The sequence below is a fragment of the Urtica dioica genome, chromosome 10, assembly GCF_054948205.1.
Source record: "Urtica dioica subsp. dioica isolate 48M chromosome 10, U.dioica_male_clone48M_v1_H2, whole genome shotgun sequence".
Classification (NCBI taxonomy): Eukaryota; Viridiplantae; Streptophyta; class Magnoliopsida; order Rosales; family Urticaceae; genus Urtica; species Urtica dioica.
This window is the reverse complement of record NC_142765.1, coordinates 16,991,100-17,018,340: the sequence shown is the minus strand read 5'-3', so window position 1 is coordinate 17,018,340 and position 27,241 is coordinate 16,991,100. Positions and strand designations below refer to the sequence as shown.

At 39.4% G+C, this 27,241-nt stretch overlaps 4 protein-coding genes across 6 annotated transcripts; 3 read left to right on the top strand and 1 right to left on the bottom strand.

Annotated features, from left to right (window-relative positions):
• The first annotated feature begins 159 nt into the window (after window positions 1-159).
• LOC149383603 (serine/threonine-protein kinase ATM-like) lies at window positions 160-4,300 on the top strand. Its single transcript, XM_089628513.1, has 2 exons — window positions 160-644; window positions 837-4,300. The coding sequence occupies exon 2, from the start codon at window positions 888-890 to the stop codon at window positions 4,029-4,031; it is 3,144 nt and encodes a 1,047-aa protein (XP_089484639.1). The 5' UTR covers window positions 160-644; window positions 837-887; the 3' UTR covers window positions 4,032-4,300.
• Window positions 4,301-6,846: 2,546 nt separating this feature from the next.
• PANK2 (pantothenate kinase 2) lies at window positions 6,847-14,119 on the bottom strand. Of its 3 annotated transcripts, none has more exons than XM_089628538.1 (24): window positions 13,956-14,089; window positions 13,454-13,475; window positions 13,078-13,337; window positions 12,565-12,777; window positions 12,392-12,450; window positions 12,047-12,163; window positions 11,627-11,746; window positions 11,418-11,512; window positions 11,210-11,303; window positions 10,960-11,091; window positions 10,731-10,843; window positions 10,449-10,641; window positions 9,541-9,749; window positions 9,419-9,463; window positions 9,254-9,302; window positions 9,025-9,107; window positions 8,819-8,935; window positions 8,672-8,735; window positions 8,442-8,588; window positions 8,189-8,347; window positions 8,015-8,098; window positions 7,715-7,909; window positions 7,263-7,334; window positions 6,847-7,163 (listed from the first exon to the last, which is right to left on the bottom strand). In XM_089628538.1, the coding sequence occupies exons 3-24, from the start codon at window positions 13,334-13,336 to the stop codon at window positions 7,074-7,076; spliced, it is 2,709 nt and encodes a 902-aa protein (XP_089484664.1). In that variant the 5' UTR covers window position 13,337; window positions 13,454-13,475; window positions 13,956-14,089; the 3' UTR covers window positions 6,847-7,073. The 3 variants fall into 3 exon arrangements, with proteins under 3 accessions (XP_089484664.1, XP_089484666.1, XP_089484665.1); XM_089628540.1 differs by lacking the exon at window positions 13,454-13,475 and adding an exon at window positions 14,102-14,119 and having other exon boundaries at window positions 6,848-7,163; window positions 13,078-13,367; window positions 13,956-14,018; XM_089628539.1 differs by lacking the exon at window positions 13,454-13,475 and having other exon boundaries at window positions 6,848-7,163; window positions 13,078-13,361.
• A 7,028-nt stretch (window positions 14,120-21,147) lies between these two features.
• LOC149383601 (uncharacterized) lies at window positions 21,148-23,127 on the top strand. Its single transcript, XM_089627850.1, has one exon. The coding sequence runs from the start codon at window positions 21,148-21,150 to the stop codon at window positions 23,125-23,127; it is 1,980 nt and encodes a 659-aa protein (XP_089483976.1).
• Window positions 23,128-25,837: 2,710 nt separating this feature from the next.
• Window positions 25,838-26,188, top strand: LOC149383600 (uncharacterized). Its single transcript, XM_089627849.1, has one exon. The coding sequence runs from the start codon at window positions 25,838-25,840 to the stop codon at window positions 26,186-26,188; it is 351 nt and encodes a 116-aa protein (XP_089483975.1).
• The last annotated feature ends 1,053 nt before the right edge of the window (window positions 26,189-27,241 follow it).

The following is a 27,241-nucleotide window of genomic DNA, read 5'->3' as shown; positions in this document are numbered from 1 at the left end:
TATAAATATGAAATTTTAAATTTTTTGATGATTTCGTCCATATTTTAATGAAATATAACTATAACCAAATAATATTGCAAAAACATATTTATAATAAAGGGTTATTTGTGGAATTGAGTTAAAAAAAAATCACGTATTTTTTTATTTTTCTAAAACTAGTGTGTTTGCTGTCTGAACTCTGAAGAAGGGTTCGTTTCGTGACTTGCGTTTTTGTAGTTTTATATCATAAACTATCCTGCAATAGTTCAATCGGCAAAGTCACAACTCACAACAAGAAGACACGATAGATCATAGAGGGCAAAAATTCAAAATCATCGAAATCACCCTGCCCTATAATTACCGACACACTCTCTCTCAGACTCAAACCCTATATCTATGGCTTTTAAGTTCGAATCAGTATTAATATTTTGGTTTTCTATATTTTGATTTTATTTTATTTATTCTCATTCACTGCCAAGCCGACCCACATATAAACTGTCATTACTCTAAATTTGCCTTCTCTCTCTCTTATTAGCATATTCTTCTCCGACATTAAATTTCATCGCTTTCCCTAATTTTTTTTTTTTTTGGACTACTCGCTCCACAGAGATTCGTCTTCTTCTTCTCCAGCATTTCTCTGATTGTCGTTCATATTTTCCTCAAAGGTAATTTATTTCTCACGCATAGTTCTCATCTTTTTCCCATTTTTTATTCGGTTTAAGCTCTTGTATTCGAAACTACACTCTCATTTTCTTTTTCCCTTTGGTCAAAATCGCTTATTTCTTTGTTTATTTATTTTCCTATAAATGGCATGGCAATAAAAAAAAGTTCCATTCTTTTTCTCGCTGTTGTTGAAGTGTGTGCGAGTATGATGACAAATTGACTAGTGGGAGTGAAAAGCTTGAGAAATGGAAAACCCCAAAACCATGGAAACCCTAGAAGTTGAAAACCCAGTTGAGGAAATCCCAAAAGAGGCTTCTGGGATGAGTGACATCTTCTCTGGGCTGGATTCTGTTTCCGAAATCCCGGATGAATTTGGGGACAATGAGAATGTTGCAGTGGAGGCTCAAGTGGCTGAAGCAGAGAAAGCCGAGGATTCATCGAAATTCGAAGCCGAACAGACCCAGGAGAAGGTCATTTTGGTCAATGTGGAGGAACACGAGGCTGAAGCAGCGAAAGCCGAGGATTCGCCGATATTCGAGGCTGAACAGACTCAGGAGAAGGACAGTTTGGTCAATGTGGTGGAACAAGAGGCTCTTCCGGGTTGTCAAGAGTCAACGGTAGTCATAAATACGGAAGTTGAAACTCCGATCGGTGGTTGTGAAGTTGAGGACTCGGAGAGACTTGGAGTCGAAAAGAGCTGCGTGAACGAAGACGAGGCGAAACCTGATGAGGAAAGTGAGAGGCTCGAAGTGAACGACTTGTTCCGAGGAGAAGAAGAGGAAGAAGAAGAAGCTCAGATCGAGGGAATATCACTTTACGTCGATATTCGGGGCTCTCCTACATTCGACGACCGAGCCTCCGATTTTTCTGTAGGCGATATCGTGTGGGCTAAGACGAAGAACCAGACATGGTGGCCGGGGAAGATTCACGACCCCGCCAAGGCCCCGAAATACGCCCTGAGAATCGGCCACGGAGACGATATCTTGGTCGGCTTCTACGGGACCGGCCAGTTCGCCTGGTTCTCTCAGCCCCAACTGAAGCCATTTCACGAGGCCTTCGACAGAGTGATGACAGGGAAGAAGAGGAAGAACAAAGCCGAGTTGGTGTTCCTCGTGGCCGTTGAGAGAGCCTCGGAGGATTTCGGTGCCCTCGTGAAGTCGGAGATGACTTGCTCGTGCCGCTCGAAACGCGGGCGAGTAGAGCTCGGGAAGAGGCTCGGAGAGTTCTCCGCCGCGGAGTTCGAGCCCGCGTCGTTTCTTCAGCGTCTCAAGTGCTTTGCGCTTTTCGGGTCCGCGGCCCGGGCAATCGACGCCTCCGTGGCTCGGAACCGCCTCTCGGCGTTTTATCGCTCCGTGGGTCACATGCAATTGCCTCCGTACCGACTCACGGACAAGAAAAGTGCTGAAGAAGAAGAAGAGTCTTCGCCGAAGAAAAATAAGAAAAAGGGCAGCAGAGATGGGTTCGCGTCTGCTAGCGGGTCCCGGAAGAGAAAGACGAAGAAAGGCTCGGAGGTCAATGAAGTTGAAGAATCTACTCCTAGAGACATTGGGTTTGAGTCGAGGGAAAGGAAGAAGAGCAAGTACTTGTCTTATCCGTATGTGAACTTCGAGAACAGAGCAGAGACCGGAAGAATCGAGACCGGTGCTCCTCTGAAATCCACCCGGGAAGATATGTTGGCGTCGCCTTCGATCCCCAAAAACACGGGCGAGAAGTTCTGGAGGAAATGGTATCGCCAGCTCGGCGCAGAAAACGACGAGGCCGACGGTTCGGAGACGGCGAACGTGGCTTCTTCCGAGCTTCTTCGCGCACTTCGTTGTGCTGCCGTGAATGGCCTGAGCTCTGACGGCTTTGGTTCAGTCGGATTTTTCTTATCCAAGTACAGGGTTTCGGTGTACAGCGACGAATCCGCGGTCGAGATTTGTCCCAAGAACGTCGCCACTGAGAGCGAGGCCACGGAGCATGAACCCAAGAGAAAGAGTGACAAGAAAAAGAGAAATTCGACGAAGAGTTCAGTGGGCGATCTCAACATCCACTACGGGACTGAATCGGGGGTTTTGAAGGCTAAATCGCTTTCTGGACCCGAAGAGAACGGATCCAAGAGAAAGAGTTCTAAGAAGAAGGGCGATCCGGCAAAGGGCTCGGTGAATTTAGCGGGTGTTAATGAAAGCCTTGAAGGAGCTTTGGGAATGACTAACGGGGAGATGAAACTGCTTTCCGGGGATAAAGCAACAGAAGAGAAAGATAAACCCAAGAAAAAGAGTAACAAGAGAACGGGAACTCCGATCAAGAGTTCGCCGGGCAAAAGCCTTGGCTCAACAAAGACCGAGCCTTCCTTGGCCGGAGATAAAGCGCCAGAAGAGAATATTAAACCCAATAGAAAGAGTGCTAAGAAGAAGGAAAATCCAATGAAGAACGAGAGCGAAACCCTCCTCGACGCGACTTTGGGAACGGCAATGCCACAGACTGGTCCGCTCGACATGAAGACGAAATCGCTCTCCGGGCTCTCGGACGTGAAAATAATATCCGCCGGGATCGGGGTCTCGGTGAAAGAAGCTCTGGAGAAGGGCCGGCTCTTGTCGCACTGCAAAAAAGCCGAGCATCAAATCAAGAAAAAGAAAGAGTCGAGCACGGAGCAAACCCCGACCGCCATACCGGATTTGAACGGAATCGGCCCCAAACCCGAGCTTTCAAAGGACCCGAACGTCGTCATCGATGCCAAGCCCGGGAACCTAGTGGTCGATCTTCACAGCCCCGTAAAGCCCAACGGGAAAACTGTCAGCGAGTCCGTGCCGAAGAAGAGGAAGAGAAAGGAGAAGAAGACCTCGCCGGAGAACATACCGGACCTGAACGCGAAGGAAGAGCCCGAGCAGAAGGAGAAGAAGAAGAAGAAGCCCAAGAGGAAGGACAAGATCGAAGTCGTCCTGAAGTACCCGAAAAACAAGTCCTTGGCCGGGTCAACGGCTCTTCTGTTGACTTTTGCCCCCGGAGAAGGCGCTACTGCTCCGGCGGCGGCGGCGGAGGATTTGGCTGCGGCGTTTCGGAAGTTTGGGCCGCTGAAGGAATCAGAGACTAGAGTTTCGAGGGACCCGGGCGGGGCTCGGGTCGTCTTCGAGAACGCCTCCGACGCTGCAGAGGCTCTCCGGAGCTTGGAGAGAGACAACCCTTTCGGCCCCGGCCTCGTCGGCTTCAGGCTGCTGGCTCCGCTGGAGCCGGCAGATATTCCGGCGACAATTCCGGCGCCGCCTCTGGACTTCATAAAGCAGAATCTGCAGATGATGACGGACATGCTCGAGAAATCCGGCGACAATCTGTCCCAAGAGATGAGAGCCAAGTTGGAGGAAGAGATTAAAGGGCTTCTTAGTAAGGTCAGCTCTATGGCTGGTTCTTAGCTCTTCAGCATCATCTATGTCAGTCAAAATATTATATATATTATTAGGCTTTTCTTTTCTTCTCTTTCTTTCTTTGAACTCCTCTCTTTTCTTCTTTTGAGTTTTAGTTTAGTGTTTTTTATTTAGCCTGTTGCTGTTTTTTTTTTTTGTTAGACTCTCTCTCTAACCATATGGTATAATTGGAATATTTTATGTTTATACCATTGAGAGAGCTCGTTATAACACTCATGAGCAACGGCTTTATATGAAGAATCTGCATGTTCTGGTTTTATGTTTTATTCCATTGCTGTCTTTCTCATCTTGATGATTTTTTCCCCTCATTTGGTAGTGTTAAAAGGAAATTCATCTTCTATGCATGAAATTTGATAAATTATAGCTCAGGTCAGGTTCACTTTTAAGCTTCCATAAATTTTGGCTGTGAAAAATTATCACGTTGCATGAAGTAGAAATATTTGAACATACTTCTTGTCACTTGCTCTCAAGAGCTTATCCAACTATTGCTTTCAAAGATTTTTGCCTTCCTACTTTAGTTCTTAACAATAATTTTGCTATGAACCAAAACTATTTTTCTGTCTCCGGCTAAAAATTCAGGACATCAAAATAAGAGCGGGTTCTAAACAATACAATCAAGTAGTGAAGCGTTGAATAAAAAACAAGTGTTATAATGAAGCGAGTCTCGGTTGAACGGGTTTGAGCATAGCTATCACCTTTCTCGGTGCGTACCAGCGAAATTCATCTTCTTTCTAGTTGTAAACAGTAACAGTTATCCCTAACAGTCTCGAAAAAAAAAGATGACATTCAAATTCATCTGACAAACGAGTCGTATATGTTTCCTTTGGAGATTTTTTCTCGGCCGGCCTTTGCGTTGAGAGAAAAGAAAAATGATTTTTTTCTTAAAGCTTGGGGAAGCATGTTTGGACTTTGGAGACAAATGAGACGTGAAAGAGCCGTCGTAACTCCGGTGCCCAAAATGCCATTGCTTTGACTTTTTTATTCAGTCCATTTGGAATGGTTTGACCCAAGGAAAAAAATGCCGATTTCGTTGCCGTTTCGAGCCTCCTGATTTACGGAAATTCGTCATGCCGATGGAATTTCGAACGGAAAAATTGTGGAAATGGGCAAGTAAAATGCCGTTTTCAAATGCCGATTTCCATGGAAATTCGACGTGCCGACGGAAAACCGAACGGAAATAATGTGGCGAAACAAACACATAAATATATATATTTTTAAATGTAGTTCAAATTTAAAACACTTCAAATCATACATATCTAGCATAATTGTTCTATTTGTTCATGAAATAAATATGTTTCACAACCATATAGTTACAATATTAAAAAAAATGTATCAATAGAATCCCGATGGACGTCCCGGTTGGATAAAACTCGGTTACAATATTTGTTCATGCTATGATGTGCTCGGCACCGAACCGATCTACGCGTACACCGTACATACGACGTCCACGTCCTTGCGAATTCACCTGTGGCTGTGGCTGTGGCTGTGGCTGTGGCACTCCTATCGGATTAGGATAACGGTAGGAAGGACAAGTATACAAGATAAAAATTAAACACAAAACCTTACTTAAAAACAGAAATAAAACTTGAATTTCGGTTTTTTCAGTCGCCGGAAAAACTCAAGGTTCGCCGGAAAAAATGGTGTTTCGTCGGAAAATTTCAAGGTTCGCCGGAATTTCACCAAAAAATCTGGAAAAAATATATATGATAGATCGTCACATTACAAACAACTTTCATGAAGAGGATTATATGAAAAAAAATCATATTACTCAAGAAATTGAAGGTGCAAGTTTCAGAATCTAGGATTTTGGAAATTCCTTGGAAATTCTGGGAAATTCGTCGACATATTGTTGATTTATACCTTCGCCGTGACGGAAATGATGGAAATTCGCCGATGGACGTGGAATTTCTCCGACAGCCGAGTTGTCTCCTTCACAGCCCCGTCTCGTTTTTTTTTTCTTTTCCTTCGAGTTTCTTCGACTTTCGTGGAAATGGGGATGGTTTTATACAGACTTTTGAACGACAATGACCGGCATAAAACGACAGAAACGAAATGTCGTTTCGTGGAAATTCCAACGACATCCAACGTGGAAACGACATCTTCTTCTTCCGCTGGCCGTTGACCCGTGGAAATGGAATTTCCAGCCGAATTTCCGGGAATTTCTCCGGCATTTAGTTCCTTGGTTTGACCTTACACTATTCGGTGCAACAGTTGTTGAAGAGTGTGTGAAATGATAAAAATTTGGAAATTATGTGCATTCTAACATATTAAAAAAAAAACCTCATGTCACATTTTAGACATATTTCTTCCCTCATCGAATCCATATCACTTCTATTCTCCTTATTTTGCCATAAAAATAATTACATATGATTTATCGTATAACTGCTCTCATTTTTTAATATGATTCATCGTATTACTACTCTCATTTTTAAAACAAATTTTAAGGCCACGTTCTTCCATCAATTTTTGGGTGATTTTGGATGTGAAGATCTAAATTGTAATGGCCAAGTTTTATATTGTTGTTATATCAAGCTTTTTTTTTTACGTAATTTCGAAGTGTTTTGTTAACATAATTATGATTTTCTAAGACATAGTTATGTTTTTCAGGTTTGCTGGGGGATCTTGATGATAAGGATATTTTATAGCATAAAGTTTTCTGAAAGAATAAGGTATGATTTCATTAAATTTTAAACGATATACCATTGATTTTCAATTTTATTTTTCTGAATTTGTAATCAGTACTCGATTGAATTCATATGTTATTCTTGAATTTGTAAGCAATATTCAAACAATAATGATTTCAGTATATCTTCTTGTGATTATTTGTCACTTCAACTAAATATTTGCTCAAACATTTCGACTAAGATTATATTATTAAAAAAATTACATATATGACCAATATTTGCTTGAAAAACATTATTATTTAAGAAGTTATTAATTTATATTCAGTGACACTAAAAATAATACTCCTAAATCGCTCGTCTTATTCTAAATGAAGCGGGACCTGTAAAAGCATTTATTTGTTGAAGTTTAAGTAGCCGGCTCGTACCGGCACACGCAATCGTATATGTTTCCTTTGATTAGTTTCTCGGCCAGCCTTTGATTCTTCACCATTGCAAGCTGCAAAAGAAAAAAAGTACCATAATGTTAGGCCGAAAAAAAAAAAAAAAAAAGAAAAGAAAAAAAAAGAGACTAAACGAGGCGTGAAGAGTCTCTGACCTTCAAGGCATCACATTTGAACCGAGCGTTGAAGTTTGTATGTAAAGCTCTTCCCATTCCTTCCAAGATAACCTGAAAAATGGAAACCAACATGTTTAGTCCTTGATTCTTAAAAAAAAAAAAAAAAAAAAAAAAAATAGTGATTTAGCTAATTAGGCAGTTTCAAGTAATGGATTTTGCAAAATATGTCAAATTTGTCTAAAATTGGTGAAATAGCAAAAATGTGCAATAATCAGATTAAAAAATAAAAAATAATTAACTCTAGGATTATATTTTTTCATAAGTGATAAATTGCATGTATTAATCGTCAAAAAATTTAATCTTTGGTTTAACGTAACTTAGACTACTTTGCTGAAAATTTGGAACTTTCGATATTTTGCTAATAATTAGTTTCAAATTGCTATTTTGTATAATTTTTCCAATTATTTAAAAAAAAAAAGGATCGTAAATACCAAATCTGCTTCTTTGGCGGCATCGGCTAACTCGGAGCTGACCTGCCTCAAGTCAATGCAAGGACTGCCACACCCGTTCTCAACCACCATTAACGAAACCCGACCCGAGCTTTCCTTCGGGCTCTCTGTGTTGGTCACCATCGCATCCACAAGCAAGCCTCCCGCTTCGGCCGCTCGCCGTAGAATGTCACAATGCTGTGCCCAAAAAGAAAAAAAAATCCTTTCTATTAATATTTGTTTTTCATGGGAATTGAAAAAAAAAAAACAAAAAAAAACAAAAAAAAAACCTAAAGTGCCTACCTTTGCTGCTTCAGCTACGATCTCCGGAAGCTCCATGGCGGTGACATCATTCAGAGCCGGGAGCGAGTTTGCGACCAAAACAACCTACCGAATCATGAATTTATTTTTTGAAACAATTTAGACGAGAGTGGATTTTGATCTTAGTAAAATTAGGAAAAGAATAAATAAAAAAACCTCGGTTCCACGGCGGAGGAGTTCGCGGGCAAGAGGAAGCATTCCAAGAACAACATCGGCTCCCGAATTATCAACAAAGAGCAAAGCTCTTTTGTGTGGAATTGGCTTTGTGTCTCCCGACCCCAACATTCTTTCTTTAAATGTATCAAAGTCGTCGACCTGATTACATAGTCGATCATAATACCATGTAAAACAAAAAGAGAGTAATATATTTATATTCATATGAAATTAAAATCTTCACTGCTTCACTAACCCTCCAAGGCCTTTGCATTTTGTCGCGGCTCATTCTATAAATCTCGATGATCGTCCCTTTGTGATAGAGATCCACGCAGGCTCGGGATCCCCAGTCGAAAATGTTTGCCGCAAGAACACCCTCGATGAGCGTAAGTATTCTTACTTCCTAAATAAATAAATAAAGTGAGAGAATGTTCAAACACAACTCAAGGGTTAAACGGTAAAACTATATTTTTTTTTTATATCTACCTCGCTCAGACTATCAAGCTCCATCAACAGGTCGGGTAAAACAGCAAGCGATGCCTCGTTTTCTCTGTCGAAATTCAGGAATATATATATATATATATAAAAAAAAAAAAAGTGATCGAGCTCGAAGCAATGCAAAATTAAACGAACCTTTGTTTTATACTTTTGTAAGCATCAACAAACTGGAATTCCCTCAAGCATTCTTCCCTTAGTTCAAGTAGATTGGCCAGACCCAACTTTCCATACGCCGCAGGCTCTTCCATCAACCTAATAACAGAACCGAGCCGAGCCGATCATAAAGTGAAAAAGTACAGAGTACGATATTCACAAATCTTGAATATTGCTTGTGAAAGTACCGAGCCAGATGAGCGGAAAATGCACGAGCAAAAGCATCGCCTCTTCTTTTAGCATCTTCCGTTCCACCTTCGCTTGCCACGGCCTACCATTGTTGACAATAAAAAAAAACAAAAACAGAATATATTAATTGGAAGAGAAAACCTTTTAACTATCACATTTCCTTTTCAAGTACGGCACAATAATGGACGAGAGCAGAGTTTCAGAAAAAGCTTGTGGTTTTTATTTTACCTTATCAACAAGGTCCGGAAGATGCTCGGACAGCACGGTAAACCAATAGCTTCAGAAAAGAAAAAAAATCAGCAATAAAGAACCCCTAAAAGAAGGGATTGTTTCGGAGTAATGTTGCTTCATATAAATTCTCAGAACCTGCAAATAATGACAGTTCACACTTACTCTAGCTCGCCGGGATGTGTGAGATCAATGGTGTTCGGCTCGTACCTGTGTAAGTCGGATAGTAAAATTAACGAATTCCATTAATGGTCACGATCTTATCTAAGATTATATATAAAGCTTACGTTTTTGGATCGGCTAAAAGCGGAAACACGTCGAGAGTCGGAACTAGATGAAGAACCCCGATATTCAAGGCACTCGCGTCGGAGCGGAGAGTGGCTCCTTTGGAAGAAGGAACTCCGAAGCCTCCGAGTCCAGTCGTTCCCGGCGGAGCCGTCGGCACCGGAGCTATTATCTCCGTTCCTTTCTGAACAAACTTTTCCATCCACGAAATCTGCTTTTGAGGATCCCGATAAATTAAAAAAAAATGAATATACTTTGCCAAAAGTTTGAACTGATCTCAAGCAAAAAAAAAAAAGAATTAATAAATAAATGAAAATAAAGGGCCTACGAAGCTTTCTAGTTGGAGAAAAGACTTTGTGTGATCACCGATCAGATCTAAATAAAATTTCTTCTTTTGCAAAATAATATACATCAATATTCTATAATAAAAATTACAAAAATTTATGTATGGAGGACATCGTTCTTTTTTGGAGATCACGAATGGATAATAATGCAATAAATTATGATTTTTAGTACCTGAAAAAGTAATTAACACCTCAAGAAAGACTATTGAACTTGAACCTTAGACACCAGATAATATTATGCAATAGCAACTTGCTAGAGTTAAGAGAAAACAAGCCTCTTCATATTTTATAGTGCAATTATTTTGCTCTTAGTAATACCCGAGACTTGATCACAGGAAATTCATTTTTTTTTTTTAATATTTATTAGTGGGAACAGAAAATTCCTTCCGAGTGAAAATATTCCTACCAAGTTGCTTCAAGAATCTTATCCCACTGGATGCCTGTAAGCTTAGAATTTGGAACATAAAAAAAAAATAAAAAAAATAAAAAAATAAAGATTCCATGACCCACTTATTTTGTTTTAGTATGGCAAAAGAATATATACAATACCCATGTACCGTACTTGCCTTCTCATTCAAGTCACCTAACGGTGGGCCGTGAATCTTCCCTCCGGTATACGGCGCACCCATCGGAAACCTTTCGACAAGCTGATGAACCATCAGATCATCGAGGCCGTGCTTTTCGTAGCTCAAAAACGCGCCCAAAGCCCCGAGAAATCCTTCGTGCCGCAAGAACATTGCTTGTGCTCCTCCGTTAGACCTACCAATTTTATAAACTCACATTGTCGCTGAAAATAAAGCCGTAAAATGATCGCAGGTCCAAAGAGATATATTTTCCGAAGAACTCACCAGAACTGTACTGCAAAAGAGATGGTGTCCATGGTATAAGCGTGGCCTCTTATGAAAAATCCTCCGAAAAATATCCTCTTAACGCCAGCTCGGATTGCATTTAAATAAGATATCTGTATGATATAAGAGGGACTAAATCAGATCAATCACTTGGAGAAAGAAAAAGAAAAAAAAATTATCCGAAATAGTTAATGCTGTAGCAGAATCTGAGAACCAGTACACAACGTACCTGTCCGATATTGTATGAAATCATTCGTAAAAGAGATAGAGAAATGTCTTCTGGTCTGTAGTCTTCGATCTCCTTGTTTTCAGAAATAACCTTGCCAAAACTAGAAGCGATGGTTGATGCAGAGAGACCAATCTGTGATACAATGAACACACATGTAATTTTAACCTAGCAGATGATAAAAAAAATAATACATAAAAAATGTTCCTTTTTTCTTTTCTTTTCTTTTTGGAGCTTAATAGTTAAGGCGTACCTTTGAGTAATCCATACCCCCGTAAATATCACCAACAAGCATGTCTATGGTGCTATTATCTCCCCGTTGACTCAGCTCCAACAGTTCATCAAAACTGGACAAGATTTAAATTAAAAATAAGAATAATAATAATTATAATAATACCATAAAGGGTTTAAATACAGACATAGCATCAATTCGAAGGAAAAGAAAATAAAAAAACACTAACCTCTTGCATTTTGTTAGTAACTTTCCCAAGCCCCAATAAGTTCCTCCACCGACATTTGTTCCGCTGATACGCTCAAACTTCCCTTCTCCATCGACCTGACCGAACTCCAATTCGTTAGCACCAAATAATAATTTATGTATGCACCGCTACATTTTCCAAAAAAAAAAAATTACAGACACATGGGAAAAAGGCATTATTTATGCTTATACCTTGATCATACTAACACCAGACCCAATGTTGACAAGGAGATAAGGATACAATTCGTTGTGGTCAATCTGCACAAACTCTTTCTGACCCTCCTTGTGTGTGTAAGCTTCGTGACGAATTGCCTACTAAAATATTTACAATAACAGTATCAAATCAACTTCCCACAAGATACTAGAACCACAATGGGGCAAGAAAGAAAAAAGAAGAAGAACAAAAACAATTAACTTGTTCTAACAATGACTTATTTTTACTTGCTCTCATTGACTATGTCGAGAAAATCGTTACTCCAATGATAATGAGCTGAGTCATGAAAAGAAACTAAGTTGTGTCTTCTAAAATCATTTAGAAGACAGAGAAGACGGTCTTATAATTAATAATAAATAAATGAAAATTTTAAAAAATATATAGCGACAAACTTGGACCTTGAGTAAAAAATTTGCTCCAGCGACGAGGCAATGCATTTCATCTTCCTTGTCGAGAGTGACACCGAGTCTCTTTTTAAACAAGTCTGCAAACTTGTACGCACCACCGCCGGTCGCCTTCTCACATACATCAACACAAAATTATGATTATTATTATTATTACTATTATTATCAAAACAGACTGTAAAAAGAGTTATCATCGTATTTATACAAAGCTAACAAGAAAAAAAAAATTAAGCCTAAATTTACAATCATAACTCGAGAAACAGACCACTAACGATTTACCAATCAAAAGATGTATTTCAAAAGTAAGATAATAAAAAATAAATAAATAAATAAATAAACCTTGATATTGGTATTCTCGATAGATGGAGAGCCGGGAAGCCAAGAATGCGAATCAATTCCTAGCCACGTACAGGTAAGTACATTTATAAGAAAAAATACAAAATGAAAAAGGGTTGCAAAAATAAAAATAAAAAAATGGTAGATCACAAAGGATGATAGTAGTGTAATAATACCACCGCGGTGAAGCTGCTTGGAATCGATAAAATCCAAGCATTCATTGATCTTGTGCGTCTCAAACTTCACAAAATGAAGTCTTCCACCGAGAATGGGATAGCTTCTTCGGCTACCATTAGATATTCCCAATCTACCCTTAAAGCTCTTCTTCCTTTTGTCATTAGTAGAAGGATCTTCATGTCTTGAAAAGTAAACCAACTTGATAAGTGATCCTGCAAATAAATAAAAATATCCAAGCTTCAAGACACTTCTAGGCTGACCCGAATTTCCCGCGAAGAAGTTCATAAAATCCAAACACATAAAAATAAAATTATTTAGACAAAATGCTAAACATCCATGGCCTACACAAGTCAAGCAAAAAGTGAACTCCAGAAGAATTGAATCTCAACACCATAACCATAAATCAATCGAATCCCGGAAAAATTCTGTAACTAACAGAATCTGATAAATTTCACATCCTTTTTCATGCCCAACCCATTTCCACACAGACACACACAAAAAAAAAGTCAAACCTCCGATATCCAAAGAAAGATGAGACGATATGTCATCAGACTGATTGGGCAACAGAATCGTGGGGTCTCTCTCCTCCGAGCTTCCATGAATGGCGGCTTTGCTTAGGTCAAGCTGTGGCCGTGAACCAGACCTGTGAATCGAATTCCCGGTTGGCGGTCCCATATTGCTTTTGTTGTTTTTAGTTTCCCCAGAACTCACGTGCTCTTCTTCTCCTATTTCGTTCATTACAAGGCTTGGGTCTTCTTTTATACCAGCCATCAATCCAATCCAATCCAATCCAATCCTAATCCTAATCCAAAAATAAATAATAAAAATAAATAAATCACTGCCCAAAAAACACACCAACCCACATCACAACCAACTAATCGGTAGGTCTTTGTGTTGGTTTACTTGTTCTCTACCCAAACCAGTTACGCCATTTATTTAATAGACCCCAAAAATAGAAAAATAATAATAATATTTACACAGCCATGTCGTTGACCATGAACAGATGAAATAAAATTTAAAAAAAAAAAAAAAAAAAAACTGATATGCTATTGTGCAAGAATCTTTGGATTCCAATCTGAGAATAAAAAATGCCCAGACGGTCAAAATTTAATCTTCAGCTAAACTTTGTTCGGGGGGCTGAATTGGGACAGTGGCAAAATTAGGTAATTATCCTAAAAGCTTTGACCTTTTAAATCAGTGGACCAGAAAAAGGTTGACCATAGATGATCTGACTTAATAAATTACAGAAAGTGTAGTTCGTTCTCTGAATGATTCTATAATTCCGAAACCCACAATTCCAAACTAATACCTTTCACAGACCCTAAATTGCCAAATCAAATCTATAAAGCCCTAACGTATCCAATCAAAATCCGAATTATTTCCATTTTACCTTTTTCCGCTTCTTCTTCTTCTTCTTCTTCTTCTTCCTTTGTTCTCTTTGCTCTTCCTTCTCCTACAGCAAACAAAAAAAAAATTAAGAAATAAGAAAATCCTTTCTGACGTACCAAGATCAAAATCGTAAGATAGTAATCTAACGGTCAGAAAATACGGTGCAGCCAACTAATAACAATACTGATTACAGTGTAATAAATTTATTAAATAAATAAAAACTAATAAAAATTTCAAAGAATTTTACATGCTGACGACATACATCGTCTTTAATTTAATCCTCAATTATCGCCGACGAAACGACGCGTGCTCCGAGAGACGAGGTGCACTGTGCCGTGATGGGCGAGTTGCTTAGGGGCCGTTTGGTTTAGGGGCCGTTTGGTTTAGTTTTCTAAACTCGTTTTTTGTTTTTAAATTCTGTTTTCTGATTCTAATTTTTAAATTTAAAAAACAGATTTAGAATTACGTTTCAGAATATTTTAAATGTTGTTTAGTTATGTTTTCCATTCAATTGTATAGAGATAAAATAGAAAACAACTTTTCATTGTTTTCTGTTTTCTAAACAAATTTCAAAGAAAACAGAAACATGATTCTAAATCTGTTTTCTAAATTCATAACCAAACAATTTTTCTAAAACTGTTTTCTAGAATTTAGAATCAGAAAATAGAAAACGGGAACAGAAAACATAACCAAACGGCCCCTTAATTTACCGTTTTTTCCTCTTCCATTTAGAACCTAAACAGTACGATATAGGCCATAACTGCACGTGAGTCGAATAGTGGTGAAATCCACTTGTCGTTTTTGTCTTGTTATAATGAGATTTCCGACTCTTTGTCACTTGGAGAAAAGAAAGAGATTGAACTAAAAAGGCGTATAGAGATTTTTTTCTCGACGTTCTCTACAGCTTTCAATATTAGTCCGATTGTTAAGCGTCATGTGAGAGGTCTCAGCTCGTTTAGTTTTTAGTTAGAGAAAATGTGAGGTGTAAAAAAGGCATTAACTTTTCTAAACTGAAAGAACTTATACTTGCTTTGAGGGAGACTCGGTATTATTATGAGCGGCCATAGACTTGAAGAGTCCAAAAAAGGGAGTGAGAGACTAAACCAGGTGAAGGGGAGGGGCCGGCCCTTCCGAACGGCTTCTCGAATGAGGTTGGAGCTGGGTCTCTTGGTGAAGGGAGATGTATTTATAGTTCAAACTCTCCCCCCATTAACTTGTATAAAAAAGTTTCCACGAAAAATAAACAGCCTTAAAAAATCTATCATGTTAATTTTCGAATAAGAAGCAAGGACTCACTTAAAGCTTATAAGGAAGAATGGGTTTCGAGACTCTTGCCGCCGTTGTCTCATGAGAGAAATCTATGTTGGTTGAGCTTGACGTCGCCGATGTTTGTAGCCCCTTCGTCGCAAGATGTCGATCAACAATTTTTAATTCTCAGCTCTCAACTCGCTTTATTAGAGGTTTGTAATTTTTTTGTGTAAGATTTTTTTTTTTTTAATATCTTTTGTAGATCTTGAATTTCATTTATTAGTTTGCATTCTTAGTTTGTAATCTCAGCATTTGTTGAAAATTCTAGATGTTATGATACTAAAATATTGGAAAAATAAAAAAGTATCATTAACGAAACTCGAAATGCTGAGATTATGTAAGATATTTACATCCGGTCGATGAAAAAAGTTTAAATAGTTTTATTGTGAATATAAGGTTTATCACTTTAAATAAAATAGGCTAATCATGAAGGTGAGGATTTTATTCAATCTTTCTATAATTTTCCTATATGATGTCTAAGCCAAAAAAAATTGCAATTAGATCAAGATTCATCGTTCATATATTTTTATTGTAATTTTTCATATCAATCAAGGATAATTTAGAAATCTAGTTAAAATAACCATTTCTGTTTGTTCAAAAGCAAGGAATCAATTGCGTTTCAATTCTCTTATATGTGGGACTTTTAAAACTACACTATATCTTCAAAACACACTTAACTTGCATAGAAAGTAAAGATTGAAATTCTGCGGACCATAAACCGTTTTTTTTTAGTCCCGATACCGGCATGCACAAAACCGAATTTTTTTTTGGATTTCGAGGAAACCATTCCGGTTTCCGGCGTTTTGCGGGGAATCCTTCAACTTTCCGGTTGTCTTTAGGCAAATTCTCACGCATTCTGACGAAAACTTACCGGTAACTTCAAATACCGACAATTCTTAAAATATGATGATATATAGTGTTCTTCACGAAATTTGTCATTAGTTTTTGATGATTTAGCTCAAATTATTAGTTTCTAACTTCATTATTGTGTTTAATTGGAGTTTGTATCCAATTTTTTCAATTTTTTTTGTTAAATTAGTTGTAGAATAAGAAATTATATGTATAATTAGTTGATTTTTAACATGAATATTATAATTATTTTGATTTTGTACTTTGTATTGAATTATGTCATTAAGTTTGTGTTGGATTTTTGTTGAATTATTATTGTAGACTTTTTTTCTATTTTTATCCTATGTTATGTATGATTTTTTTTTAAATATTTATTCACTACATTCCTCTTGGTAAGTATGGTATTTTACGGTATTTCTCGACGGTAACAGTATTCTCAACGGTACAGTTTTCCTTTTCCTTTTCTAAATTTCACGGTATTCCTCTGGCTTACCTTCGGATACCAGTAAAATTTGAGTCTCGAAACAGTAACGGTATTTCGATCATTCATAGAAAGTATATAAAACTTTTGCATCAGCATGTTTTCTACACGTTGCATACATATATATATATATATATATATATATATATATATATATATTTCTTAATCGTACATATAGCAGGAAGAAGTTACATATCCTTACTATACTTATATGCACGGATAGTAGGCTGGAGACGGTTGACATGGTTTCTTCGTATAATATACTTTTAATATGTGTCCAGCATGCTAGCCACCTCCTACTTGATGAACAACAGAGCCTTACACTTTATAAGTTTAAATACTTGATCATGAATAAAACCGACATATGTTGGTACTCGTGTAATGATAGAAAAGATTACATAAAATCAACATCAGCCAAAGCACAATTACATTTTGCATAAAATAGTTTTGTCGTTTATCAGTTAGCATATTGAGGACTTCTTTTATATATTATCGTTTATTGTTATAAATCAACCAACTTTTTTTAGCACAATTTATGTAAGGTAGTGTTAAGCAGGCATGTTGAGGATCAAGTTGCTTAGCATCCGCACAAAGCTCATGGACCACACACCTTACAAACCGCAATCAACAATGAAAAAATAAATGCTCTTACTCAAAATGATAAAATGCATCTATTTTTTAGCAGGAAATTTTTTTTTACGTATATCGGTAGAAATAGACAAAATAGAATGCAAAAGGCACACAAATACACATGTACATGAGTATTACCGTCAACAAAATTTGATAAGCTAATCATTATCCAAATACTCTCTCTCACAATTGATTCTTTCTTGAAGAAGAAAAAAAATATATAGTTAAAAATAAAGACGTTGTAAAATGCCAAATATTAAGAGTTGCGAGCGACACAAATATTTGCATGCAAAACACGTGTTTGCTTGCATGCCATGCCACACACTTGCTTATCTTTCTCACGGCTTTTACACCTGAATAAAAAATGTATATTATTACAAAGACTATATAGTCAGTGCCCACGCATTAGGACAACAAAGAAGAAAAAGAAGATTGTTTTCGTTGACACATATGGATCCAGCGCCACGGCTAGATCATCGGGATGGCCATGGCCGAGAGGACCACGAAAGAAGGCAGCGAGACGAGGCCCAGTGCCACGGCAAAGTAGTCGGCGATGGCGAGGCCGGTGTAGTTGACGAAAAATAGGACTAGAGTACAGGTGCCGATCGATGGAGACATAGCAGGGCCAGCCGGAGGCGAGCGTCGGGACGATCTTCTCGAGATAGTTGATGCACATCACCAGGAATGCCAGTGCAGGTTTTGTTGATCCTTTTTATTTTCTCTTTCTTTGATCAATAAAAAGTCGTTCTAATTTTCCACGGATAACAAGCAATGACTCGGACCACTTCCTTGGCGGGAGCTCTAACCACCACGTCGATGCGAGTTATTTATAATAATGTCATTATTTTATATATTATTTGTTTCTAAACAAATTGAATATTATAAACAAAAAAGCAATGACTATTCATAATAACTCGATCCAACCAGATTTAGATTTTGTTTCTTGATATCCAAAAAAAACATAACAAATATTTTCATACTTACTTGGAACAAATGTATACCAATCATAACGTGTTGACATTGCTGTAGTGGAAGATTCATTGTCGCTCATTTGTTATGTAAGATAAGTAAGCATTTATTTATTTTATATTGTTTGCCAACTCTACTCATGTTCTGAGTCAATCGTTCTCTTCGTATAGTTGACATTTGCCACATAAATTTATTCATCTTTTTCACCTCGTGTCAGTAATAGGAACACTCAATTTATCTTGTCACCAGCCTATTGGTAGTAGATGTTCATTCTATATCTCCACTTCCTGAATTACACGTTCTTTGAAAGCATTTTCGACATCTATTATTATATACCTTCATTTCAAGTTCTTAACGTTTGAGTTAACAAACAAACACAAAAGTTCTCTCTCTCTCTCTCTCTCTCTCTCTCTCTCTCTCTCTCTCTCTCTCTCTCTCTCTCTCTCATTTAAAGCAATTTTTGTGACCTCTCTGTCCTTGATTCTCACAGTTTCTAATTCCGCTCTCGATGTCATCAAAGGTAGGTCATCTGTCTCGACCTTTCTGTTCTTTCATGTTTTTGGATTTGCGAATGTTTCAATGACAAGGGTAAGCAATATAAGTTGTTTCTTCACTCATTTTTATTTGCGTCTGATTCTTTGCATTCATTTTTTTTTATAACATTTTTGTCTTTCATACTAAGATATCAACATTCTAGACTATATAAATATGTTTAGTGTTACTTTATTTGTCTCAATGATATAAACTACCTCTTTATATATATATATATATATATATATATATATATATATATATATATGTGTGTGTGTGTGTGTGTGTGTGTGTGTGTTTGTGTGTGTGTATATATACACTAGCTAGGTTTATATATTAACTAGCTAAAGCTTTGAGAATTAAATATTATGCAGTGACCAAAATAAGAGTGCTAGGATATTCAGATTCAACAAAACTCATAACGAAGCCATTCTCCAGCAACATCGATGAACCCAACTTCGTTACATTTGAATGAAGAGTCTCTATGACTACTCGGAGAGTATCTCATTGGAGACTCACCCCAACGAAGATCTCATGTTTTCTGTATCTTTGTTTAATGGTAGGAAATATTATATAATGGAAATAAATGTACTTTCCTTTCAAATGGGTATTTTGTTTTTCTTATTTGCTTGGAATTCTTCCACTGATTTCATAGGTGCATAACAATATTGATTATTTCAGATCTTTAGATTATGTTTTGAAGTCCTTGGTGTGAGTTGATATACACAGTTCTGTGAGTATATGAGGTACTCCACTTAATGTACCACAAGTCTGAATTAATATTTTCTTACTGTGTTCAGTAAACATACACTTTAAAGAATGATAAAAATCAATTTCATTCATTCGTTCCATTTAATCTTATTTTCAAATACACTGCAAAAGCCATCACGTGCGTAGCACATGAGTCACTCCCTAGTGTATATATATATATATAAATATATATATATATATATATATACATATCTATAAAAGTATATATAGATATAAGCAAGAATATAACATGTATAAATTATATATACATTTTATATTATATATACATATATATCTATTTAAAATATCATTGTTAAATATGTATATATAAGTGAAATAATATAGATGTAAGTTTATTTAATTACTAAAATAATTAATCATACGTGTATTTGTAATAATTTTTAAAAATATTAATGTTATCATTAATTAATTATAAATAATATTTTAGTACATATAAGAATTAGTAACATATGATAATTATTTTGAGACATATATGTGTGTATATATGTATATATATTGGGTATTTCCAATTATATTTTGTTATAAGATTTTCGTCGATATATATGTTGGTAATTAATATACAATCGATATATCATCGGTATGATCGGTGTTCGGTATTCAAATTGTTATAAGATATCTGTGGGTACTAGAATATAATCCTATAATTTGGGCCTTTCCCCAGAAGCCCGATTTAAATTTTGGGTCTCGATTGATTAATAAGATCTAACCAGGCCCGGCCCGCTTGGACCTGGATCACACGGACAGAACCAGCCCTCAGCATCCACCCCATCAGCTCGGAAGAAGCGGTCTTCAAGCTGACCACCTCATGAGTCCGGAAGAAGCGGTCTTCATACTGAATCTTCGTGAGAACAGGCCAAACCACTCCGCACGTAGCATCGCAGAATGCTCCAGACCGACCACGTGTCCACCAGATCAATGGCAGAAGAGCAACGATCTCACCTATAAATAAAGGACGAAGCAGATTTCGCAGGGACGTGATTCTATATTTTTTAGATATATATTTAATATTCTGTATTCCCAAAAAACAATATTATATTGCTTTGTACTCGATTGAAATCAATAATAAAAGAAGTTATTTTCCAGTCTATTTTCCGCTATTATTCTCACTACTCATCATAATTCTTTTGAAATTCAATTCTAATTACGACGAATTCTTGAGATCCACATCATACAAATAAAACGATATACTTAATATAATATATATAGTTTCGTGATTGTTGAGGAACAGATTTTGACATCAACAATTTGGCGTCATCTGTGGGAACTTTCGAAATCAAGAATTCTAACCTCGAAGAATTGAGTTAAGCTCAAATCGCGAAGTATGGCTAACGAAAATGAACAGAATGAGATGAATCGAGAGGTTACCTCCGAGATCAAATCTCTTCTGGAAACTCTGGTCGCTGGGTCGACCGAGAATAGAGAGTTCCAGCAATCTACCCGGACTGCCTTGGAATCACTGGCTGCCGATTAGGCCGCGCTCAGAGCCGCGTACGCAGCCGATAAGGCTGCAGCTAAAATCGCGAGTTCATCAGTTCGTCCTGTCGCCCTGGAGGTAGGAGATTGAGCTCTCCCGACGGTGACTAGTTTGGATTTCTCTAGGATCCCGGTCACCCCGTCAGGGATAGGATCTTCCTACCCAGTGTTTCAACCAGGGATGTATTCACATCCCGGGATGATCACCCCAACCTCTTTGCCGTGCTCCAGCAGGATTCCTCCTCCCCCGGGAGGATCGCCACCTCAGCCCGCACCTCGTCCACTTGGTGCTGATGAGAGGGTAGTCCCATCAGCCCGACTTCCCGCACCAATTGATCCGCCTACAAGCTCAGACAAAGCTCCAGCGCAAAATCAGCCTGTCACTAGTAATGCCGCTGCCGTCACTTTCGTGACCCCAGAAGGATCCGAGCTCGTGACCACCAGGCCCGAGTTGACCAAAATGAAGCTGTTTCGCAAAATGGTAGATGACAGATTCCGCGCTGTTCACTCCAAGATGCACTCTGCCACCAGCTCGGCTCCCGAAATTGACCGTCTAGTAGCTGAAATGGGACGAACTCCCTTTTCAAAAGACATTAGTAGAATCAAGATTGGAGATGCAGGAAAGGTCCGACTCCCTAAGTACTCCGGTACGACCAATCCTAAGTCTCACATGACAGCTTTCCGAATTGCCATGGGTCGAGCTTATCTTTATGACCACGAACTCGAAGCAGGATATTGTCAATTGTTTGCTGAGAACCTAACCGAGGCCGCCTTGGATTGGTTCTCCAGGCTTGAGGAAGGTTCGATCGGTAGTTTTCAAAAACTATCTACCGAATTCCTTAAGCACTACTCTATGCTCGTCGAAGACGAGGCCACCATGGCTGACCTATGGAATACCCAGCAAACCAGCTCTGAGTCCCTTAAAGTCTATATGACTTGCTTCAAAAGCATCATGGCAAAAATCCCGAACATCGATAACGATTCGGCTTTGACCGCCCTGAAAAATGGACTATGGCATGATTCTCGTTTCCGAGAAGAGATGATAGTCAACAGGCCACCTACCATTGAAGATGCGATTCACCTCGCATCGAACTTCGCAAGAGCCGAAGAAGAAAGGAGTTTCCTGGCTAAGAAGCATGGTATCAAGAAAAGTCCACAGGGAAATCTAATCCCCGGAAACTCGCAGGCAGTAGGACCCAACTGGAAAGGGAATACGATCCCAAGGAAAGCGGAGGCCCCGCCAGGCTTCGCGTTTAATGTGAACGATGGAAATCGCAGCGAAGGCACTAGTAAGAAATGGACTAGAGACCCGAATGCTTATTGCGAATTCCACAAAAGCAATGGCCATAGTACGCTCAATTGTGAAACAATGAGAAAAGTCCTGGCAGAAAAATTCACTAAAGGGGAGCTGAAAGGAATTGACTTGGGACCCCCTCCTAAGAAAAAGACTTTCAACTCGCAACCCCGAGGAAACCCTTCTCCCGGTAAAAGGGGAAGAAGTGATGAACAAGACACTCAACCCGATTCACAAACAAAACCTAGAATCGACTGTATTATTGGAGGTTCAAAGTTTTGTAGGGAATCGATCAACTCCATAAAGGCTTATCAGCGTCAGCTAAAGAACACCCTTATTAGTCTTAAACCAGAAGGTGAAGACGAACTGTTAATCTCTTTCAAGGAAAGTGAGGTAAGAGGGCTGGTCGCACCACATGACGATGCTCTGGTTGTCGAACTAGATATATCAAACGGCATTGTGTCCCGGATCCTGATCGATGGAGGAAGCTCAGTGGACACGATCTTCAGAAGTACTCTGAATAGGATGAACATCGACGAAACCGACATCGAAAGGGAACCAACCGAGCTGACCGGTTTTAATGGCCTGGTAACACCCTCTATGGGAGTAATCAAACTCCCTGTCCGAACAGCCGGAATTAATAAGCTCGTCGAGTTCGTGGTTCTCGACTGTCCATCTCCGTTCGATATAATACTTGGGAGACCATGGATTCACGGTATGAAAGCCGTCCCATCCACATACCACCAATGTGTCCACTTCCCTACTCCAAAAGGGGTCGCGGAAATCCGTGGAAGCCAAGAAGCGTCGCGAATGTGTTACATGAGCAACCACAAAATAAAGACAAAATTGTTGAACGGTACCCCATAGCAATTAATGACTATCGGAACCATTATTTCCACTCTGCAAGACACAAAGGGAGGAGAGGAACGTTTGGAAGAACAAGATTCCCCTCGTCCCGAGCTAACAACCCAAGTGCAGCTCGATGGATCTAACCCAAACCACCGTGTTGAGATCGGTTCCGAGCTCAAAGGAAAAATAAGAAGGGATATAATAACCTTCCTAAAAAGAAACAAAAATACATTCGCATGGTCCACCGAAGACATGCCAGGCATAAGCATCGATGTTGTGTCTCACCAACTCAACGTTGACCCCAGCTTCAAACCCATCAAACAAAAACGTCGAAAACTCGGCCCCGACAGGGCCAAGGTGATCAACGACGAAGTGGAACGACTACTAAAAGTCGGGTCAATTCAAGAGGTAAAATACCCAGACTGGTTAGCTAATACCGTAGTAGTAAAGAAGAAAAACAGTAAATGGCGAGTATGTATCGACTTCACTGACCTCAATAAAGCTTGTCCCAAGGAAAGCTTCCCTTTACCACACATCGATCAGCTAGTCGAAGCCACAGCTGGGCACAAAATGCTCTTCTTCATGGATGCGTTCTCGGGATATAACCAAATCCTTATGCCTCCAGACGATCAGGAAAAAACGGCATTCATTACAGACAGAGGGACTTATTGCTACAAAGTAATGTCATTTGGCCTAAAAAATGCCGGGGCTACGTATCAACGACTCGTAAACGAAATGTTCTCTGAGAAAATTGGTAAGAATATGGAGGTATACATCGATGATATGTTAGTTAAATCACTCCGAGAGGATGATCACGTTGAACATTTGGAAGAATGTTTTGAGGTATTAAATAAATATCAAATGAAACTGAACCCCGAGAAATGCTCGTTTGGAGTGTCTTCCGGAAAATTCCTAGGATACTTGGTCACGCAACGAGGAATCGAGGCGAATCCTGATCAAATCCGCGCATTGCGCGAAATGTCATCTCCCCGAAGTAAGAGAGAGGTGCAAAGGCTCACAGGCCGTATCGCTGCCCTTAATCGCTTCATTTCCGGGTCGACGGATAAATGTTTACCCTTCTACCAGCTCCTGAAATCAAACAAGGAGTCAAAATGGAACGATGAATGCGAGAAAGCATTCGGTGAGCTGAAAGAATACTTGGCCAAGCCCCCAGTCCTCGTAAAGCCCGCAATTGGAGAACCACTCTATCTCTACATGGCCGTGTCACACGCTACCATAAGCAGCGTTCTAGTTCGAGAGGATCGAGGAGATCAAAAACCAGTATTCTACATTAGCAAATCTCTTGTCGACGCCGAAACAAGTTACCCTGCTATGGAAAAGCTCGCACTAGCTATCGTTACTTCAGCCAGGAAATTAAGGCCGTATTTCCAGTCACATAGGATTATCGTAATGACAACCCAGCCGCTGCGAACTTTCCTCCACAGTCCAAATCAATCCGGAAGATTGACTAAATGGGCAGTGGAGTTAAGCGAATACGACATCGAATTCCGAGCAAGGACATGTGCGAAATCACAAGTTCTTGCCGATTTCCTTGTAGAATTGCCAAGAGATGTGACCGAGACCAACCCCGACGATGGTGTTTGAACTTTGAACGTAGATGGCGCTTCATCAAAACAAGGTTCTGGCGTGGGGATACACCTGGTGTCACCCCATGGTGAGGTAATTGAACAATCATTCCGACTTGACTCGTTGCATCAAACAATGAAGCTGAGTACGAGGCTCTAATCGCAGGTATGCAACTAGCTAAAGCATGCGGGGCAAAAAAAGTAAGCGCATATTGCGACTCTCAACTCGTTGCTAACCAATTTAGTGGAGAATTCGAAACGAGAGACGAACGTATGGAAGCTTACGTGAAGGTAGTACGGGATCTTACAAAGAACTTCGAAGCCTTCGAGCTCACAAGAATCCCGAGAGGAGATAATACGTCCGCCGACGCTTTAGCAGCTCTGGCCTCAACGTCGGACCCCGAACTCACTAGAATCATCCCGGTCGAATCAATCAAAAAACCTTCTATCGCCATTAGCATTAACACAATAATGACAATAGAAGTGGGGTACTGGAGAGACGACATCCTGAAATACATCAAGGAGGGAAATGCACTTGACGATAAGTCAAAAAGGCGGAAATTAAAACAAATTTGCGCTAGGTTTTGCATCATCAACGATGTTCTTTTTAAAAGGAGCTTCGCTGGACCATATCTTAGATGTGTGTCCAAGAGCGAATCAGCCCGCATTATCTCCGAGATCCACGAAGGGGATTGTGGGAGCCACGCCGGGGGAAGAGCCCTGGCCGTAAAGATTAAAAGGCAAAGATACTACTGGCCAACGATGGTAGAAGATTGCGAAAAGCACTCCCGACGTTGTGATAGGTGTCAAAGGCATGCCCCGAACATAAAGCAGCCCGCCGAGGTGCTGTCTTCAATCTCGTCCCTATACCCATTCATGAAATGGTCAATGGACATCATCGGACCAATGCCTACCGCCCCCGGGGGATTAAAGTTTTTATTAGTCATCACCGACTATTTCTCTAAGTGGATGGAGGCCAAAGCCCTACCCCTAGTCAAAGACATCGACGTTCAAACCTTCATATGGAAGAACATCATATGTCGACATGGGGCCCCACAAGAAATTGTTACCGACAATGGTTCTCAATTCATATAAAAAAAAGGTTTAGACAATTCTGTTTAAACCACATAATAGAATTAAGAATGTCAACACCTAGATATCCACAAGGCAATGGCCATGCCGAGGCCGCCAATAAAACTATTGTAAACTCTTTAAAGAAAAGGCTTGACGCTAAGAAAGGTCGATGGGCTGACGAGCTCCCAGGAGCCCTTTGGGCCTATCGATCCAGTCCTAGGTGCCCCACTGGAGAAACCCCGTTCTCTCTAGTGCACGGTGTTGAATCAGTCATTCCCGTAGAACACGAAATCCAAACCATAAGGACGATGTGTGCACACGAGAATGAAGACGCCAACAACCTCGCACTCTCTGATTCCCTCGACTTCATCGAGGGAAAAAGAGATCAAGCTATGGTCAGAATGTTGCAATACCAGTAGAGCATCGCCAGACATTACAACAAAAACTTGCGCTTCCGCCACTTCATAGTAGGGGATCTCGTTCTTAGGAAAACATTCCAGAACACGACAGAACCTAACGCTGGAAAATTGGGAGCAAATTGGGAAAGACCCTATCGCATTACGAAAATGGTTCACCCAGGAGTTTACAAACTAGAAACTCTGAATGGAATACCCGTTCTAAGGTCTTGGAATATCATAAACCTTAAAAATACTATGTCTAAACCACGTAGAACCCCCAATCGAACTACGTCACGGCTTGATCCCATTCATTGGGTACGTAGGCAACCTTGATTCCAAGGCTCAACCCCATCCAAAATTTTAAACACAAGGTTTGTAACGCGACAAATAACGAGTAACGGACTCTTGACTCCGCATGGTGCTCCTTCAAACAAACCACCAACCGAGTCATCAACCTTCACAAGATCAAGGACGGACCCTTGACATCTTCACAGCATCGAGGCTCTCAGTATGATTGGATAACACTAAGATGAGATCCCTTTGAATTACTGAAAATTAAGATGGCATAAAAATAAAACACAAACGTCTCCCATAGGCATCGAGGCCATCAAAGCATCTGAATACCTCATTAAAGGATCATTCACACGCTCTTGAAAACTGTAATACAAAACATTACGTTACATAACAAATCGAGAGTATGATCAGAATACATTTCAGTCCGCTGAACATCGAGCAGCGGGCTGAGATAAAGGCATCATACTTCGTAAATTCAACACACATAAAGCACAATCGGGATGCGAATTTTCACAACGCATCACCGGAAAAAGGGCTAAAAAAATGACTACGAACCAAAACAGTTTCTTTGATAGCGAACCCGAACCATTCTCGGCATAGGATTGATTACCCAATTCGTAATTTACCCTATGACGAGACCACAAGGACCGAGCTAAAAACACTTAGCTGTTCTCATACGATTCATAATCAGCGAAATGGTTCACTGGATAAAACAAACAAGAGTTGATCGAGTTGAATTCATACAATAAGTCATCCAGCTCGAAGGAGCTAAAAGGCTTA